The sequence below is a fragment of the Anoplopoma fimbria genome, chromosome 8 (genome assembly GCF_027596085.1).
Source record: "Anoplopoma fimbria isolate UVic2021 breed Golden Eagle Sablefish chromosome 8, Afim_UVic_2022, whole genome shotgun sequence".
In the NCBI taxonomy this organism is placed as follows: domain Eukaryota; kingdom Metazoa; phylum Chordata; class Actinopteri; order Perciformes; family Anoplopomatidae; genus Anoplopoma; species Anoplopoma fimbria.
Genome location: NC_072456.1, coordinates 24,043,692 through 24,063,051, shown reverse-complemented (window position 1 = coordinate 24,063,051; position 19,360 = coordinate 24,043,692). Strand labels below are relative to the sequence as shown.

The following is a 19,360-nucleotide window of genomic DNA, read 5'->3' as shown; positions in this document are numbered from 1 at the left end:
CGGCTCTTCCCACACAACCCTGTCTGACTATGTAAGGTAGCGTCTGGACAGGAAATTGAACTCACAGGAGCTCTTCCTGAAAACCGTGCTGCTCATGAACTTGAAGAACCTGTCGGCGTAGAAGCCTGGCCGGTGGACTGATACAGTGTCCTGAGGGAGAGACGGAGAGATTAATGAGACAATCAGTGCATGAATAAAATGATCACACAAGTGCTCACAGCAGCTTTGACTGTCTATTAGTTCCTCTAGTGTCCCATTTAAACAGGCCCTATTATTATGCTATTTTCCTGGTGCATATTTTTATCTCAGGTTACAGTTACAACATGTTTACATGCGTTAATGCTCATAATCTGCCTTGTTTTTCTCATCCTGGCTGTCCTGCAGCACCTCTTCTCACCCTCTCTCTGAAACGCTCCGTTGTAGCGCTTGCTCCTCCTTCCAGAAAGTAAAGTCTGCCCTGATTGGTCAGCTAGCCCGCTCTGTTGTGATTGGTCAACTTTTCACATTTCAAAAAACTCTTCCTCCGGAGCTTCAGCTCCGTCTCTCTCTTTTGTTGTTAGAGGGCCAAACTAGCCGGAAGGAGTTTTACGTCACTTCTGTAACATTGTGACCTCATAAAGTTACATTATGACCTCATAAAGTTACATTGTGACCTCATAATGTTACACTATGACCTCATAAAGTTACATTTTGACCTCATAAAGTTACATTATGACCTCATAAAGTTACGGAAGTGAAGGAGAGAAATCAATGGAGCCGTTTCAGGAACTCAGGAGCTTCTGAGGGGGAGGGTAACTCCTTTTAGGCGTGGACTTCAGGTTTTACACTCTATGGACCTTTTACATGTACAAAAATATATATAACACACTAAAGAAGAGGGAAAAAGTGGAAAAGCATAATAGGGCCACTTTAAGTCATTCTCTTCTCTAGGTCAAACCACCAGACAGAACAACACAAGAAACAAAGACAAATGACGGACAGAAACACAACCAGACAAGGAGACAGACATTATTTATGTTACAGCAGCAGACTGAGATCACACTGCCAGCAGAGTGACAGATGACACTTGGTGTTTGGTTTAGACTGATAGAAGGATGGAGGGATGAGGAGACAGAGGAAGAGAAGGGACAGCAGCTTGGTTATTATTAGCTTCTTTTGCATCAGCATCACTGGAGTACTATGAGTAACATCTTTTGAAGGCATTCACCAAACTGAAGCTGTATGTAACAAAGAGAGAGAGGGTGGAGTTGGGCTGCACTGAATATCTTTTTGTAAATTCAAAGCTTCTTTTGAAGCTATTGAATGAAGCTTTGAATGTCTGTCGTCATATCTTATGACGTCATCAGCCTAAAAATACATATTAAATCCTTGAATTTCTTTTTCAATATGAATAAAATGATTCATCAGATTAAATGAGCCAGTCTTCTTCTATCAAACCAACTTTCTCTCTATGCTGGATACAACTCAAAAAGTTTTTGACTGCAGTGACAATTTTAGTTTTGAAAGGCTAAATGCCCACAAATAAGATTTAAAGCAGATTATTTTGTTGTGAATTTTGGAAATGATTACATCAATCTCTTTTAAATAAATTTCGGACTTTACAACAATCTGGAGTTATTGGAAATGTTTGTATCACACAAGTCTGACACAATCCCAGGCTGCCACCACTGGAATCTAATTCTACAACTTGTATAATGCTAGTGATATTAATGGAACCTGATCTTTATCTGCAACTGTGCAGAAAAACAACAATGATTTAACTACTCATTAACACATAACTTGAATGGACATGTGATGGTACGTTGTGCTATCAGAATAAAATATTAAGCACAATTTAAAAACATTAATCAAATTAAGTGAGCTAATCTTCTTCTATTAAACCAACTTTCTGTAATGGATACAACTGATCAGTGCATGTCTTCCTTTACATGCCTGAAAGCAAGCCGTTTTTGACCGCATTGAAAATATTGTTTTTGAAAGGCTAAACGCCAACAAATATGGATTGAACCAAAATGTTTCAGATAAATAAAAACATGTTGTGCATTTTGGAAATGTTTACATTTATCTTTTTTCAATAACTTTTGGACTTTACAGCACTCTGGAGTTATGGAAATGTTTGGATCACACAAGTCTGACACAATCCCACGCTGCCACCACTAATATCTAATTCTATAAATAGTACAATACTAATAATATTAGTGTAGCCTGATCTTTATCTGCAACTGTGCAGAAATACTGGATTTATGAAGAATTAATAGACATGCAAAAACAAAAAGAACTGCAGCATTTATATGTTTATATAGAATTCAATTTGTATGTCAACCTTGTGATTGAAGGTTCGAACTTTTCCTTAAAACCTTAGTGTGGAGAACCTATTATCACCTTCAGCAGTGACGCACACGAGACTGTTACTGTGGTTTCTTGCTCTCCCACATGTATCTAACGTATGATTGTGTTTCATAGTGGGAGAGTGCAGTGAGTAAGGAGGGATGGGGGTGAGGTTGACAGGACGGATTCTATCCTGAGAACGACCTGATGATGATGCACTGTGAGTAGATGAAGAGATGTGAGGTGCGTTTCTATCATCCCTTTGCTTTTTAGACCACAGGGCGTTCTGAAAAGCTCTGTAAGCTTCAGATGCTTTCATGCAACAAAGACGGTCTGTGATCCTGGCAGCACACAATATAAAATGTTGCACGTAGGCTGGAATGAGCTGCCAGTGCTCATGGTTCAGGTCTTGTTTGTTTATGGAAGCATAAGAAAAATGTATGTGATCACGATTTGTTGATGATAAACTATTTGCATGAGGTTACATGTCGCATTTTGATGCCCACACATTTTTAGAAATGTGTAAAGGGATTGTTTTAGAAAACCAAAGATATAAAATGTATGTGCACAATTTTAATAATATAGTAAAAATCTATGTGTGCAACCCATTCAGGTTCACACAACACTGTGTTTCTTTGTTACTTCAGTAAAGGCTGACTACTAGAGTCTACTTTATGGTTCTGCATCTGAATGGCTGTGTCTCTATGCAAGAAGCTATTAAAAACTCACCCCGTCATGAACCAAAGCTTTCCACGTGTGCTCCAGTTTCTTGATTAGCCTGAGGGAACAAAGAGAAGCCAAGTTTAACACAGTGACGTTAAACGACGTCTTTTATATTAGGATTGAAGCTGAGAACCTCAAAGGGACCGTTCACCCCCTTAAAATCGAAAAAATACATATTTTTCCTCTTACATACTATTTAACGATCCTGTTTTTGTGTGAGTTGCCTAGTTTTGGAAATACCGACCCTAGAAAATGTCTGCCTTCTCTCCAATATAATGGAACTGTATGGCTGTCGTCTTGTGGTGCTCAAAGTACCAAAAAATTACATTTGAAAAACTCAATATCTCTATCAAGAGTTCATGATCCGGTTAATCAAGACAATCCACAGTTGTGAGCAGCTTTGTGTAGGAACTATTTTCTTTCTGACAAACTACACCAGCTAACAGTATCCCCGTGCGGAAGGAAGCTTGCATCTAATGGCTGTAATGGAAAATTATATTAGTGTATGTTGGAAGTATATAGTGTAAAGGTTTTGCACCATATATGGAACGTAATGTAATGAAATGTACTGTAATGTAATGTACTCAAAAGGCTGGGAAACCTTGTCTCTCTGTGTTATGCCCCCCCCAATTGTGTAATTTCCACCACATGGCGTCCACCTCGGCTGAGCTGTAACGTTAGCTAGCTCAGTTGTTAAGTGCTCTGTCAGTATTGAGTATAGATGCAGGCCTCCTACGCTGTGATAGGGTTGCAGGGTGTAGTTTGGAAGAAATAAAATTGTTTCAAAATGAAAATGCTCACAACACTGTCTGTGGATTATCTTGAGTAACTAGGTGGAAGGCAGACATCTCTAAGGCTAAATCTCCAATACCTACATATCTATATTGATAAATATCACCACAGGTAAAAGGAATAATGTGTATTTTAGTTTTTTTGGGTACTTTAAATTTGTTGTGAGTATGTACTAGTTATCTGACTTCCATATTACACTGGGAGATGTATAGTTGATGACATGCGGTGATCACGTGTAATCACATGACTTCTATGACGTTCACCTGTAGGATTGCAGGATGTCGATGATTCCGATGTAGAGAAGAAGTCTCTCCCCTTTTCCATTCACAGCCGGGATACCGCCCATCCTGAAATGAGAAGCAGAATAAAGCTGATTTGAAAAGTACGTCATGATGTCTGCTTGTTTGGATGCTGTTAATGTAGTGTACAAGAAGTCAAGCATTTCTTTTTTGGAATGACAAAATCCCATTATTTATAACAAGCACCATCTGTTAATTCAAAATCTAAATATTCATTGGATATTGAAGGTGTATATATGTCCTCAGGGTCACTTGAAATTGGAGCAACCTCCTTCAGTGTCACCTCTTTCCACCATTTTAGATTAGAAACATTAGCAACATTTCCTGGAAATAGTTTTGCCCACTTACGCTGAAAATTGAAGTTGCTAAGACTGTAAAGGTTAAGAGTTTGAAATATTGCATTGGAGTTGCAGTTTCATTTTAAGCAGTAAAAGCAGTTGAAGTGTCAGGTGAAGCATTGGAAGTGTCAGCTGACGTGGAAGCATGAGTGGAAATTGTTTAATAAGAAGAACTTGAAGTTTTTTGGGGCAAAAGTTGAAGAGGTGAGGAAAGAGAGTATAAGCACTAAAAGCAGTGTAAGTGTCAGATGAAATAATGAAAGGGTTCGAAGTGTCAGATGAAGTGTAACCCCATAAAATGAGAGGGAATTGTTATATATATTGTATTTTTAAGTTGACAAGGTGAGGAAGAAGAGTCTGAGGACTGAAAGCAGTTTAAGTGTCGGGAGAAGAAGAATCAATTGAGTGGAAGTGCTCTTATAAATAAAAGTTTATTATGATTAATGTGGCATGAATGTGCAAGTCTGAGACATGCACTCTCCCTTTTAAAGTGCCACCAGTCATATATTTACCACCCGACTCTTGTTGCCAGCAGCCTCTTTGTCTCTCTGGCTAAACTCACGTGTCGTCGGTGTCGATGGATCCTCCGCAGGCGGCTCCACCCTGGATGGACTCCATGGCGGTGGAGTACAGGGCCTTCTGCTGGGCCACGGGCCTCTTCTCGTCGCTGCTGCCCTGCGAGCCCTCCGACTGCCTCTCCCTCTCCGCCTGGTCCATGTTGTGGACCCCGAGCAGCAGACTGTAGTCCATGATCTTGAAGCTTTCCAGCACCTGAGCGGAAGGACACGGACGTGACGGAGGTGAGTGTGCAGTGAGTGACGGACGAGTGACGGGATAAATCTGCGTGAAAGCTTTTATCCAGAGTGCATAACAGTGTCAGCACCGGAGGAAAGGAGAACCGTAAGAGCCGTACTGAGCTACACACAGTGATGCACACACTAATAAACAATGCATAAGAGAGCCAGTGTGTTGGTGCACTTTATAAGTAAATATGAGGTGGTGATTTACAAGTCGAGGGCAGGCCTGCTGCCAGAGCAGACACCTTGTTAAACCCGGTGCTCGTAACAAAGCTCTAATTCACAGTGAAAGGTCCTGTTAACGCCAAACACTCTCATGAGTAGCTTTTTTTATTTTACTGCCTCCTTCTCTCCCATCCATGATCCATTTTTATTAATCAGGGCACCATAAAATCGTTGTTTTCCAACTCTGTTCCAATTTTCTTTTGTACACTATGTCTCTTTATCTATCCATCCCTACAGAGCGCTGCATTATGGCGTCATTTTATCTTTTCTTCAAACACTCCTCTAATCCTTCCCGCTAACCATTACACTGCCCAGGATCCCTCTCTCTCTGTCTCTCTCTCTCTCTCTCTCTCTCTCTCTCTCTCATATGAATCCCCCTCTCATCATTTCCCCCTAGGCTCCTTCTACCTTCTACCCAGAGGCCTGCATGGGGTCTGGTATCCAGAGGGATACCCGCTGGGTAACCCGCAAACGCTGTGTGACGGGTAAAAAAAAAATGCATTTATATAAATTTCAAGGGTACGGGTACAGGCAAGGGTAAAAAAGAACAAAAATGATAGGTGGCAGATTGGTGACAGCTAAATATTACAAAACGAAATATATTTATTTTCTGTAGAAATCAGAAATGAAAATGATTAGGCACTATCTTAACATCTAAATCAGCTAATTTCATCAAGCACAATCAGCCTGGCACTGATTTTTTTTATTGTGGAAGCCTGGCACTGATTGCCCAGAATGCAACGCCATCACAGACATCAGCATGGATCGAAAGAGACTTTTCATCTGCAGGATTTTTATTATTTTATTCAGCACTTTAAAGGGAGTGACTGTGTAGCAACCTGTGTGTTTAATCACATGTCAATGTCTCGCCCATCTATCTCATCAGTAAAAAGAAGCGTCTTTACATAGTGGCTGTAATGTAACCCCACCCTCCATCCAACTCACCAGACAGTCTCTCTGCAGGGTCTTAACCAGCGCGTTGTAAGTGTCCTGGTCCAGCAGCAGTCCGTCCTGCAGGTTTTGCATGAAGTCCAGGTCTTTGAAAGTGGGCCTGGCCTTCTCCCTCTCCTTCTTGGACGCTCGCCTCTTGTAGGTGGAGCCCTTCAGGTCGTATTTGAGGTGCATGCGAACTACGCGGGGCAGCACGTTGTTCATCACCACCACGCGGATGTTCTTCCCGCCCGACTGGACGCAGTAGAGGCCGAAGAACTTGGGCAGCAAAGTGCGAGGGTTCTGGTTCAAGTTCTGGAGAAAAACACATGAGAGAGGGAGAAAGCAAAAAAAGGTCTTTAAAGGTTTCTGCTGAAAGGATGTAGAGGCGGAACTTAACACTGGAGGGAATCCATTTAAGGGATTTAATTGTGGGGAAAAGCTAAAGGATTTAATTTGTATAAATGCCCAAGAACAAATGTGCATTACATTTTTTGGACACTTTGCAGGAGGAATAAAGGTTGTCACTTTAATGTAAATATATTTTTAGTGTACAAAATACAGACAGGAACATATAACACACCCAGGAACATGATGCAATAATTTCTTCATTTCATGGGATCTCTAAGGGTTAAAAAAATGTCGAGAGCAATATGATACTTTTAGTTAATTGATAAACAACACATCTCAGTGTACACACACACACACTGGCTACAGTTACACATTTTGTATTTGATGCCACCAGGAGGCATTACATAACGGAGAGGGAACAGAAGATCCCACAGTGTTGTGAAACAAAGGAAGTAGTCTCGCTCCAACTGTGATTACATTTCTGCAATCATCAACTGTTCTGATAATTAATTAACCGTCATTTTTCTAACACAAATTCACATTTTCTGGCTCCAGCTTCTCAATTGTAAAGGTTTCGAGGCTTTTCTTGTGTGATAGTAAGCTGAATAGTTTTGTGAGTTAAGACTGTTGATCAGACATCACCTTGTATTCTTAGGTCATTGTGAGGCATTTGTATCTATTTTATGACATTTCATTGATTATTGAAAGAGGTAACACATATTGATCCTTAATAAATCCCTTATTAATAAATAGTAAATTGATTGGTAATTAAACTTTAGGTAATAATGTAAATGTAAAATGTTTTAGTGTAAACAAACATTGGAATGATAATAATAATGTTGATTAATCATTAGTTATGCTATAATGTATTTTATTCTATCATTACTTTGGGTGCTATGAAATAATTAGTTCATAATTTATATCTATATTGTATCATTTACATAAGTAAACTATTTATGAACAGATTATTGTGTATTGATTGTTAATGATGACCAAAAATGTGTAAACCTTAACAAATCGTTTGTAAATCATCTATAAACACAAAATAGATAGATGGACCAAATGAACCATTGACAAAGTATTAATTATCCATCTAAATATTGTTTAGATACCATTTAACTACGTATTATAATCAGATAATGTTAATAGACTGTTTACAAACCAATTATTAACCATTTGCAAAGTTTTACAAATATCTGGTACATCTATCTACGAAACGTTTATAGGTGTTGCACCTAATTTACATACAATAGTCATCTTATGCTAATGCTATAACACAATTAGCTTAAAGGCCTTAAATTCTCTAAAATATCCCCAAAATAATCCATCTCAATCATCACATATGACCCACTAGATGTGTGTGGTGATGTCTGTATCTACAGAGACTCTGCTCCTGTATAACCTGGATAGAAACGAGGCCACCAAGTGCCATATCATAAGAAAATGGCGGCCACCGTGCTAATAAGACCCTTACAAATAAAGCGAGGCGATACGCCAACCAGACAAAGCTCGTTCCAAAATCAATCCCGCTGGCCAGCAACAAAGCCAAAACCACAACACACTAAAACGTCTCATTGTGACTTTAAACATGGACACATTTTCTGAATAATACTTTAGCTAAGTGCTTTTCTCTATTTCCCCCCCCCCTGCTGTATTCACTCTATACAAGTCTCTCCCTTCAATCACCAATCTGTTATGAATATTTCACTTGCCAATCCAAGCAAATTATGTTAGCCCGGCTGGGTGCTCAGTTAAAAAAACCTGCTTTGACCTTGGGACCTGGGCCAGCTCAGTCCCATTAGAGAAATGAAGGGAGGAGGCAAAAGAGAGAGTGGTCCATATAGCAATAGCACACAGCATTTAAGAGTAAAAAATGAGTAGAAAGAGCGAGGAACAGGCAGAGGAGAGATAAAGGATGAACGTGGAAGTGTGGCTAAAAGGCTCAGCTCATGTGGGAGTGACCTTCAGAGGAGAGAGAGCGGAAAAAATGATGGAGGGAGATTGCAGAGAGAGAAAGAAAGAGCATCCTCTGCCCTCAGCCACACACGACCCTTCTGTCAATGTTAAGAGGGCAGAGCGGTGACGAGCTAACAACACAGACACGTGAGGGAGAGGAGGGCAGACAGGAGCACGGGAAGAAAAAAAAAAAAACGACTGGAGAAAGAGTGGATGAGAACACGAGGCAGGCAGAGAGAGACATAAAGGGAAATAAATTACAGTGAGAGCGTCACGGCAGCAGGGAGGGTGATAATAAAGACGTTAAAATGTGAGAGAAGATGGAGAGACTAGGCAGTTAATAGAAGGGCGAACACACAGAAGGGAGAGAAGCGGCATCCGCAGCGGAGTCTGTTACATCACTGAGATCTGTTTGCTGCCCAGAGCCAGACTCCTCAGCTGTGGACGACATGTGGAGCTCCGCCAAAGACGGCCTGCGTGGTTTTTTTCTTTAATGTTTGCTACACATACAGATGAGCTTGTTCCACTGAAACTACATTTTGATGTTACATGAGCAGTGCTTTACTGTTTTTTTTTTTATATAGAGATGTTGTCCTTCACATCTCTATGTTATGATGGTGTATTAGGGCCATTGAAGGTTGTACCAACGCTTAGTCCTTACCGCAGCAGCCTGGGTTCGAATCCAACCCACGGGCCTTTGCTGCATGTTGTCGCCTCTCTCTCTCCTGCTTTCGAGGCTAACACTGTCACTGTCTAATAAAGGCAAAGCCCAAAAAAATACTTATCTTTAAAAAACAACAAAAAAAGGATTTCCAAGATTAAAGTCCAAGAAAAAAAAGTATAAAATATCCTCAGATGATTTAAAAGTAATTCATTCAAATTCAAAAGATGAAAATACTCTTCACAAATTTACAAGGAAAAACTCAAAATGTACTCTTATACAAGAATAAAAACCTCAGAAATTATCTAGCATTAAAGTCACAAATTCATGGAAGAAAACGTTGTTTTGGCTGGTTCAATCTCATCACACTGCACTGATTGCAGTCACTCACATCTCTGTAGTCAAATCAGCCAACGCTAAAATTGTAGTGCAACCATATATACTGACTATATACTGAAGTTTATGGTAGATGCATTCAAACAACCCAGATTTGGGGCGAGTCAGAAGAAGACTTGGCGATGTTAGTGTAAGGATACACGTGTGATTACGACCATTTTTCAAAATAAGGTGTTAGAGGGTATGTACAAAATACAAAATATATGGAAAAAGGATTTATTGGATTATATTCATAAGAAGTATAAAGCATGCTATCTGTGCTCCCAATAAATTAAAAAGAAAATAATGCTAAATTGATGACACAATGATGCATTTGACTTGAGGATATCTGTGACTACATACAGACACAAAATCCAGCATTTTTACTCTATAATTTAGAGGTATGCAATCTTTTTTTATAGCTCCTCCAGAGTATCATACAAATTCTTGCAAATTTATGGCTTTAATCTCAGAGTTTTTACTCTGAATGTTACCCCCCCCCTTCCTGCTCGAAGTTCATTTACTTATTTCACTTTCAATAGCCATAATACGCCATCGTACTATGTTAACGTTTCTGTGAGTCTATAAAATTTTATCCATCTCCATAATGTTTTGTGTGGTTTCTACTCTGTGTTTATGTCTGCGTGGGTTTGATTTGTTTGTCCATCTGTGCTGCTCTCTCTCTCTCTCTCTCTCTCTCTCTCTCTCTCCTCCGTCCACCTGCTCCGGCCGCCGGCTACAGCCATCGAACATGAGCCTGAATCTCTCTGCTTTCATTAAACCCCTTCCTTCGAACCAATTATACCGAACCAAAAAATCCTCAGAGCGTTTCAAAACGACGGAAAAAGGTCACAGTAAACGCGCTGAGCCTTTTACGTCCTTAAATGATTAAATGGATTCCTGCAGTGGTCTTTTGCCACGACTGTCGGCACATGAATAAACACAAGGCTGAAGGCCGTGAACCTCCTGAGGCTGGAGCTGTAGCATGGACATACATGGAGCTGCTGATGGTTGACTGTGATGTGGGTGAGGTGGGGGGGGGGAGTTACTGTTGGTGCAAGTCAAGCTCTGTTAGGCTTATGAAACACACCGGCTAGTCTCTTATGAAACCGCATGGCCCAAGGTTTCAGTCGGAGAACGATAGAGCTGTTCTGTCTGCTTCGTCTGAAAAGGACGTCACGCTCGGAGGAGAAAGACTTCCGGGGCCTTACATAAACCTGGGATCTAAAAATATGACTCGAAATAAGAACATTAAAGATGGAGCTTGGCGTTTAGATGTGACGGATGCACGTGTGCAGAGGCCTCTTCAGACCGAGAAGTCTGCAGATTCAGATTTCTTTCCAAGAAGTGTAATTGACAGCAAGAGGAAAAGCTAACATTTTATACCACTGTCTCAGAACCATCCCGAATTATAAATGTTACTTAATTATTGTCAGCTACATTGGTTATTTGCATAAAACACACAATTCATATGATTAGGAAATAAGTTAGTGTATTTTTCTTTGAATACTTGCTTTGATTAAAACAATCTTTATCAGGTATGAGTAGTTTTAATTATGTGTTATAAGATGCCAAGAGCTAATGTTATTGCTTTGAACATCTCCCTCAAACAGCTGCATTTATTCAAGTTTCTTGCCAAAAACTATTTTACAGGATTACATTTGAACACATCATGATAGTGTTATGATTTCCCTTCATTCAATACAAAAAAGGCAATTTTTCTGAGTATAGCTTAAGGGCACTATGCAACTCAATGCAACCTCAGTTAATGTTTAGTTTGTTCTGGCTGGTGGTCGGTGTTTGGTTTTGGCGGGTCATAAACTTTCTAATTTTACAGCTAAACAGTACAATAAAATCTGTTCTGAAAACATTTGAGGCAAGCAATAAGCAATACAGTAAAATAAAACCTGATTCATATTTGATCAGCGCTGCCAAGTTTGACAGTTTAATCAGAGTTCACAAGCTTCTGTAAATGCCAAAAGGAACACCAAAAGGTGTCAGAGGAACCAGATTTTTCCGATAATAATCCTTTTCATGTACTTTTACGTCAGGATAAAATGACAGTTGAGCAAATATGACGAAAAGTGATTTGTATTAAAGTCACCAACTGTAGCTTTAAGGCTCAGTAATACTCTGAATATAGCTGAAATGCAGACGCAAGGAATTGAGTTCCCATTTTGTTTTCATCTAACTTTAACCGTCAATCTGACATGTAGTTGTTTTTCACACACACACATTTTGCTTACCATGTAGTATCCGGGCAGCAGTTTCTGTAAGAATTCAGCCTCCTTGTGCATCACGGTCTTGATGATGAACTCGTCGTCCCTCGTAAGATAGAAGACGGAGCCACTCGCTCCGGGGTTGGACAGCTCGATCAGAGGCTCGTTACAGAGGGAGTACTGCAGGTACACACATAGACGAAGAAACACACACACACACCATTAAACACAGTGGCAGTTACAAAAAATGATTTGATACTGTGGATTAGCGTGCATTCTTTAATCATAATACTTTTTACAGAAGCCAATATTCTGGTTTTAACCAAAACACTCTGAATGAGACGTTGAGATATTAAGATATTGAATGGACTCATTTATATAATAATTAGTTATTTATCATTCTAACTCGTATTTTTGATACATTTAAATGTTGTAATGTCATAAATAGCTATTTATATATCTACTTTTCTCTATTTATTATTCTATGATATATAATAGTAAACCCTGCTAACATGCAGCTGAATGTGCCCTCCCTGTTTTTCCAGCCTGTGCTGAATTAGTTTCTAGTTATGGGAGGATAATTAAGAGAATTTGAGTCTCTGTACTGTTTGACTCTGATGAAGATGCACTTGGCGTCCAAACGTTTGTCCTCTGATAACGTTTGTTGCCTAAAATCTGTGTGCCCCAGTGTACTTTGGACCAAATCTCTGGAGTCTTTCACCATAAAACTTCCTTCATTTTACAAATAGAGCCAAATCTGAATAGAGCCAAAGATCTATAAAATACATTAAACACACACAGGCACAGTCATCGTGTAGAAACATGAAGAAATGCCCCCCCAAAAACTATAGTATGAAGTAGATTGTGGGTGAGAGAGAAAGAAAAAGAACATTACATGCCGTATTAGAACAGAGGTGCATAGATAAGATGCATTTAGTTGTCAAATAATGACTTGGCTTTTAAACTCTAACTCTTTTAATAAGCACATCAGACTCCTGCTGATACGACGGTAAGCTCACCTAATTAGCTCGTTCTCCCCCCCCCTCTCCGCTGACTAAACGCAGCTCATCAGCATCATTTTTTGAAGCTGCCTCTGCCTACTTTCTCCTAATGGTTCGCTTTTCAAACATTCCTCTCAGAGGAGCCTGACATTTAATTTCATACCTTTTTTTGATTTTCCACATCAAAACACAGCTGAACAGAGTTAGAGAGAAAATTGTGATAATGGTATGGCTGGTGGAAAAAAACGGTAACATGCTGCACACAGCGGGAGGTAAAAAGGATGTGCTCATTATCGTCACACAAGGAAGGTTAATTGAACAGACAGTGAAGTCCTTTGAAGTGAAGAAGCAACCGTAATATGATACAGTTGGGGGAATGTAAGGGATGAATATGTTCACATTCACAATTTTATCTATTAGGACCAAAGTCCTGTGGTAGCCGATAAGGAAGTGTCACAAAAAGATGATTATTTAAATACCGCAGTGTTTTTAATCAATGCTTTTACCCACACTAATTCACGACTGCTAGTGCAAATATGACCTAAATCACAATATTATCACATATCTCCAGAGCTGCAACAATAAACTAAGTCATACCTATGTAGAACTCCAGTGTTACCAGACTTAAAATTAGTTGGTGATAACATGCATGTCCCCAGTTGGCTCGTGTGGACATATGGTGATGGGGGACCACAGGCTGGCTGAGAGAGACAGTAAGGATGCGGTGCTTCCGTGTGGTTTGCGGACCGATGCATTAAAGATATGTGCACATGGAACACGCAGACACACTGACTAAGCAGTTTATGTATATTCAGCTCGGGGCAGAGCGGTGATTCATGCAGCTGCAGACCTTCCTTCTCTCTCTTCAGCCATCCTCTCTCTTTTCTTGTGTTATTTCACGGCTTCTCGTCCTCGTTCTTCCCCTCTAAGCTCTCTCCTGCCGTCATGCTTCTCAGCAGTTCTTTATGGATTTTTCTTTTTTTATATTTGGTTTTCACGTGTTTCTGTTCATTTATTCTGTTTGTCTTTTTTCCTGGTCTTGCCTCCCTTCCCTTTTCTTCTTAAATCCCTCTGTCTGTCCTATTTGATCTGCTACTGAGGTCAGTAGTTCAATTTCCACCATAGCTAGCCAGATCAATGCATCGTTTTCTTTCATTTTTGTACCATATAGTTCTAATTTGAATATTTCCTGGAGAATGTTTAATTGATTGTTTAGATCTCACTTTAGTTCATTAAGGGTGCCACACTAGTGCGGGCAGCCACAGTTTAATAATGAACAAATCTCTACAACCAATGTGTTTATGATTGTTTATTAAACCACTAATACATATATAATATAATAATAATATTATATAATATATAAAATTATTATTATATACTATTTTAGTTTAGTTATTGTGGATTTTTAAAGTTTTTTTACTTATTTATTATTCTTTATTGTGTGATTACTTATTGACTTATTTATAATACTTGTTTTGATCTTGTATTTTACTTATTCCTCGTTTGCACCATATCTCTGCTGCTGTAATCCTGCAAATTTCCCCGCTGTGGGACTAATAAAGGATTATCTTATCTTATCTTATCTTGTCTTAAGTTGTTTACAGTAGCAACGTTCCTCATAGATCTAGCTTCTTCATTTTGCTCTCTAAGTGCACCAAATTGATGCAATTTATTTTAAAATGTACACAATTTTTTTTTTGCGGAGGATCATGCCACCCACATCCCAACAGAGTCTCACAAAGTCCTGTGGGAGACACTGCACCCACTTAAAGTCTTACCAGGTAGTCATCCGGCCTGATGCCAAACAGTTCTCTGAAGTAGCGGAAGGCCACGGGAGCGTAGGTTTTAAAGCGGAAGTCCGGGAAATGGTGGGCTGGAGTGAGGTTGCTGCCTTCACTAAATACCGAAAAAAATCAGAGCACATAGAAGACAATGATCAGATTCATTTTTCTTAAGTAACATCAAAAAGCTACGTTCAGAACAACATGTATTAATATCACTAGAAACATAATGCTTGTGGTGTGTTTTTTTAAGTGTTTGGCTGCACTAGAGACCTGGGGAAAAAGATGCTCTCCACCACGTAGAAGTCCTGCATCAACACATCTCTCTCCGGCTTGGAGCTCAGGTTGCCCACCGTGTAACCGATGCCCAGCTGGATGGCACCTTTCAAGGCCGAGGATGTGGTCTGTGGAGAGAGGGAGACGTGGTGAGTGAAATACTTGCCCTTTCTTTGAACCCTCACACTCAGATCTGTCCTATTCTGAGATGGAGCGGATCATATTAGAGAGCAAATCATTATGGTTTTACCATTTAATGCTTAAAATCGCGTATGTCCTGTTTTTAGGGGCAAAATTGAATATTTACATGTTAAGAACCAGAAAATACATCATGGTACAGGCATGTTCTGTCTACAGTACCTTCTTGTAAGTAGTTTCCCCTGATGCATCCACTCCTCTGTGACCAATCTTCTTTCCCTGACCGGGCTGGCCTGAGGATGAGGGCATCTGGAGAGACAATGAGGGAGAGGGACTTGTGTTATGAGGACAGGTTTTAATGTTCATTAACATTTATTATTTCAATATTAAAGACTAGAGAGTGACACAGTATTAATGCATGAGAGCAATGTCAAGCTTTGATGTTATGAACTTTCACTGAGTACACCAGTGTGTCTAAATGTGCATTCTTCCGTACATACATTTGCTATATTGAGTGCATAGGGGTGTCACAATATACCGGTATCGACTATAATCGGGATATTTAAAGACTCTGTCTCCACATCCCTACAAGTTATCTAAAAAGAGAAAAATAGTATCCAAAGTACCCAAATTGAGACACAGCACAGGTGTTTATTTTAAAGCAAGATGCAAACTTTGATTCCTCTGTTCCTTAATTAGTGGATCTTTGCCTCCTTGATTAAACTAACACAAATTGGCATAGCATGAGGTCTGACAGCACAGTTTGTAATCTAATCTGATTCAGAAGCTGTTTTTATTGTAGAAGCTGCAGTGGATATTTTAGATCTCAAATCTGGACATCAGACGAAAATATCTTTCTGCTGCTGATGTTAGTTATGTTTATTGAGCTTTTTGGTTTAAATTGGAATTCAAACAGAATTAAATGTCCTCAGCAGACTTAAATCAAACAACAATAGGTCCGACGTTTGCTTTAATGTACAGTAGAGTAGCTGAAGTACCAGATGGATGGGATTTACTAAATAAGGAGGATTAAGATAAATAGCCTAGCAAAGACAAAGAATACTAAAGTGATGTTCAAATACTTTTGGGACATTGTAGTCTGTACTGATTTTTGTGCCAATCTTCATGCACCGAGCGAGGAAAAATTATGAACAGGGAATATCAACCAACCCAAATATTAACAGTCTGAGATCCTCACTAAAAAGAGAATCGTTACAGAGCAGATGATCACAGGGACAGATGGTAGCTCACCTCTGTGATGAAGGCTTTCCTAGCAGCAGCATCTGAGAGAGAGAGAGAGAGAGAGAGAGAGAGAGAGAGAGACAGAGATGAGTGTGTTAGTCGCTTTGAGACAGAGAGGCTCCATTACTCAGCATCGTTAGGGCTCTCTGTGACAGAGAAGAATACCAAAGGGTGGACAGAGCAGCCCCAACATTATGTAATGACAGCGTTGAACACAAGTAGAGGCCTGTCGGCGGGAGGAACTGCAGGAAACAAAGCAAATGTCGCTCACAAGGGCACCAAGTCCTTTATAAAGCCGTTCTGTACGTGCTGTACGTGAGGCTCAATACATTTCCAGCCTTGATAGCACCTCTAGAGATGGAAAGGTCTGTCTGGCCGTTGGTTTGTCCACCACTTGTTAAATGTAAAAGGGTGAAACCAATAGGCTGTATACAGGAAGTGGACGTGTTTGTTGTGACGACACCCATTGGTTTTTGGGCTGCGGGTTTGAAGCCGATATGTCCGTTGCAATCTTAGGTTTTGGCCGTCGCCATCTTGTTTTTTTGCAACCAGTGACCATATTTGGACTGCGGAGGAGTGACGTAGAGATGCCGTATATAAGGCTCTGGTAGCAACCTGTCAATCACAAGGTAGCCCCGCCCTAAAGCATACCCTGCTTTATGGTCTGTTTGACTCTAAATGGAGCATCATTTACTAAATGAACATCATGCTGTATTGAAGAAGACTTGAAACTAGAGATTGAGACCATAAACTCATGTTTACAATGTTTACTGAGGGAATAAATCAAGAGAGAAGTAGAGTCATTTCCCCATAGACTCCTATACAATCAGATTTTTTTTTTTGCAACCAGAGGAGTCGCCCCCTGATGGCCATTAAAAATGATGCAAGTTTAAGGCACTTTCACATCGGATTCACTTTTAAGCACTGGAGGTTGTCACCTGAGTTAAACATACATAAACATGCATAAATCTTGACTGAAAAAGCTCAAACCCTCTTTTACTCAAATGATCACCTAACCCTTCATTTTTACATTTAAACTAACATGGAAAAAAAACTGCTCTGAAAAGTGTAGACCTGCTGTGAGTCTCTTAAAGTGAGAGTAAACTACACACTCTCACTCTTTAGCAGGCTTTTCAACATTATCGAAGATGAAATCTGTTTCACCAAGAGACTAACAAATGCAAACGGCAATCTAATGAATCTCAGAGTTACAGCAGTCTTACATCTGTTATGTTTTGATTTTTTTTTTAAAGTCTAATAAGACGATGTAGGCGAAGAGAAAGGCAATCAGAGAACTGTTTTTGGCAGGAAGGCCTTAAATAGATATATAATTATAGATGTATAACACTCAGCATAATAATGGAGACGGGGCTCAGGAGGGCAGGAGAGAGGGGACACACAATGAGCAAGAAAGAGTGGAAGGAGACAGAAAGAGGGAAGGAGAGAGGGCTTCAGAGAGTGAGGCAGATTTATTCCCTCTCTGTTATATTCATAACCAATATCACATTCAGTCGCCCAGATGGTGGAATTTATCGAGAAGCAGCAGATATGCTAACAACAGTCTGATTTTTTTGCAATAATAAAATGAGAATACAAATATCGGCGAAGAGATAAAAGAATCCTAATTGGGCAGACAAGTTTTATCTGTGTCTGCTTTCCATTTTTCCTTCCCTTCTCCTCAGCAGATGTATTAGGACATTGCATTAGTACTGATTTTGGTTGGCTGGATTTACTTGTATCACTGCTGCTCATGCATTAGAGTTAAAATGACATAAAAGGCCCTTTTTTTCCACAGCAGACGTTTTGATTTCTCATAGTAGGAAAAGCACAGGTGTTACGGACAACATTAACAATGGCTCTGTTCTGTTCAAAGGGGTTCAAAATGGGTGCGTTTCTGCTTCTGACAGCTGACTGCATAATCAAGCGATTTTCTGTGTGCAAGTATGTGCATTGCAGAATAGTAATGAATCAACACTTTAAACACAATAAGGACAGGGTATTATAACTATTGTAGGTAAAAAAAATATATATATCCATTTGTTTCTTAATTAATTGTCCTTTTTCTCACAATATAATCAAAAAGAACCAATAAGAGTATCAATAAGAGTACTGGTATCTTTACAATCCTAAGGATACCCATCCTTACTCGAAAGTCACAAATTTAGTCACTGTCTGTTCTAAGTCATGTTTTTATGCTAAGTAGGAGCGATTTAAAGGTACTGAAAGATAATAGTAGCTTTTTAGTAGTGTGCTTCTTCTACCACGACATATCAACATGTCTGCTGTAAAAACAATTCTCAACAGGCCAAATAAGGATGACGGGAGATGAAACGTGACTTTCTGGCTGTAATCTCTGGAGGCTCCAAACCTCTAACCAGCATAACATGAATCTCCGTCACCAGCTGAAGCACCAACAGCTAACCTTCATAACCCCACTGTCACTCAGGAGCGGGATAGCATCTTCACGGCTCCACTCTTTGTGTTTGCAGCCGAATTGATAGCCGGCTCTCTCTCTCGTCTCTCTGAGCACCCTTCTGCCTGCCTGCCTCTCGTGGACGCCCATGTGACTGAGCCCCCCCCCACCACCACCTCTGTCTCCCCCTCCGTCACACATGCACACATTTGCACGGGGATGAGCAAGCCCGAGCGTGCCAATTGCAACCCCGGCAACGCTCCCAAGCTGGAACATCCAGGGAAACAAATTTGAGAAAAGGAATGCAGATAATTAAAGAGGAGGCTCTTCTGCTTTTTACCATCAAATACTTTCTATGTTTGTGTGTGCAAGTCCAAGTCTGTGGATGCATGGGATTGGCTGGCTGAGTGTGTTTACTTCACATCTCATTTCCAGATGCCTGTTACCTGTGTGTGCATATATTTGTGTTATTGTGTGTGTCATGTTTCTTAATGCAACCACATCTTTTCCTTTCC

The 19,360-nt window shown here is 39.9% G+C and overlaps 1 protein-coding gene across 1 annotated transcript in view; it reads right to left on the bottom strand.

The window, feature by feature from the left end:
- pip5k1ca (phosphatidylinositol-4-phosphate 5-kinase, type I, gamma a) overlaps positions 1-19,360 on the bottom strand; it is a 51,234-nt gene that overhangs the window by 14,917 nt on the left and 16,957 nt on the right. The window contains exons 2-11 of the mRNA XM_054603275.1: positions 16,442-16,473; positions 15,413-15,499; positions 15,050-15,180; positions 14,774-14,891; positions 12,022-12,174; positions 6,448-6,747; positions 5,043-5,251; positions 4,107-4,190; positions 3,058-3,106; positions 66-150 (exon numbers count right to left, since the gene is read on the bottom strand). Coding sequence (XP_054459250.1) covers positions 66-150; positions 3,058-3,106; positions 4,107-4,190; positions 5,043-5,251; positions 6,448-6,747; positions 12,022-12,174; positions 14,774-14,891; positions 15,050-15,180; positions 15,413-15,499; positions 16,442-16,473 — 1,248 coding nt within the window. The remainder of the gene's footprint in view (positions 1-65; positions 151-3,057; positions 3,107-4,106; positions 4,191-5,042; positions 5,252-6,447; positions 6,748-12,021; positions 12,175-14,773; positions 14,892-15,049; positions 15,181-15,412; positions 15,500-16,441; positions 16,474-19,360) is intronic.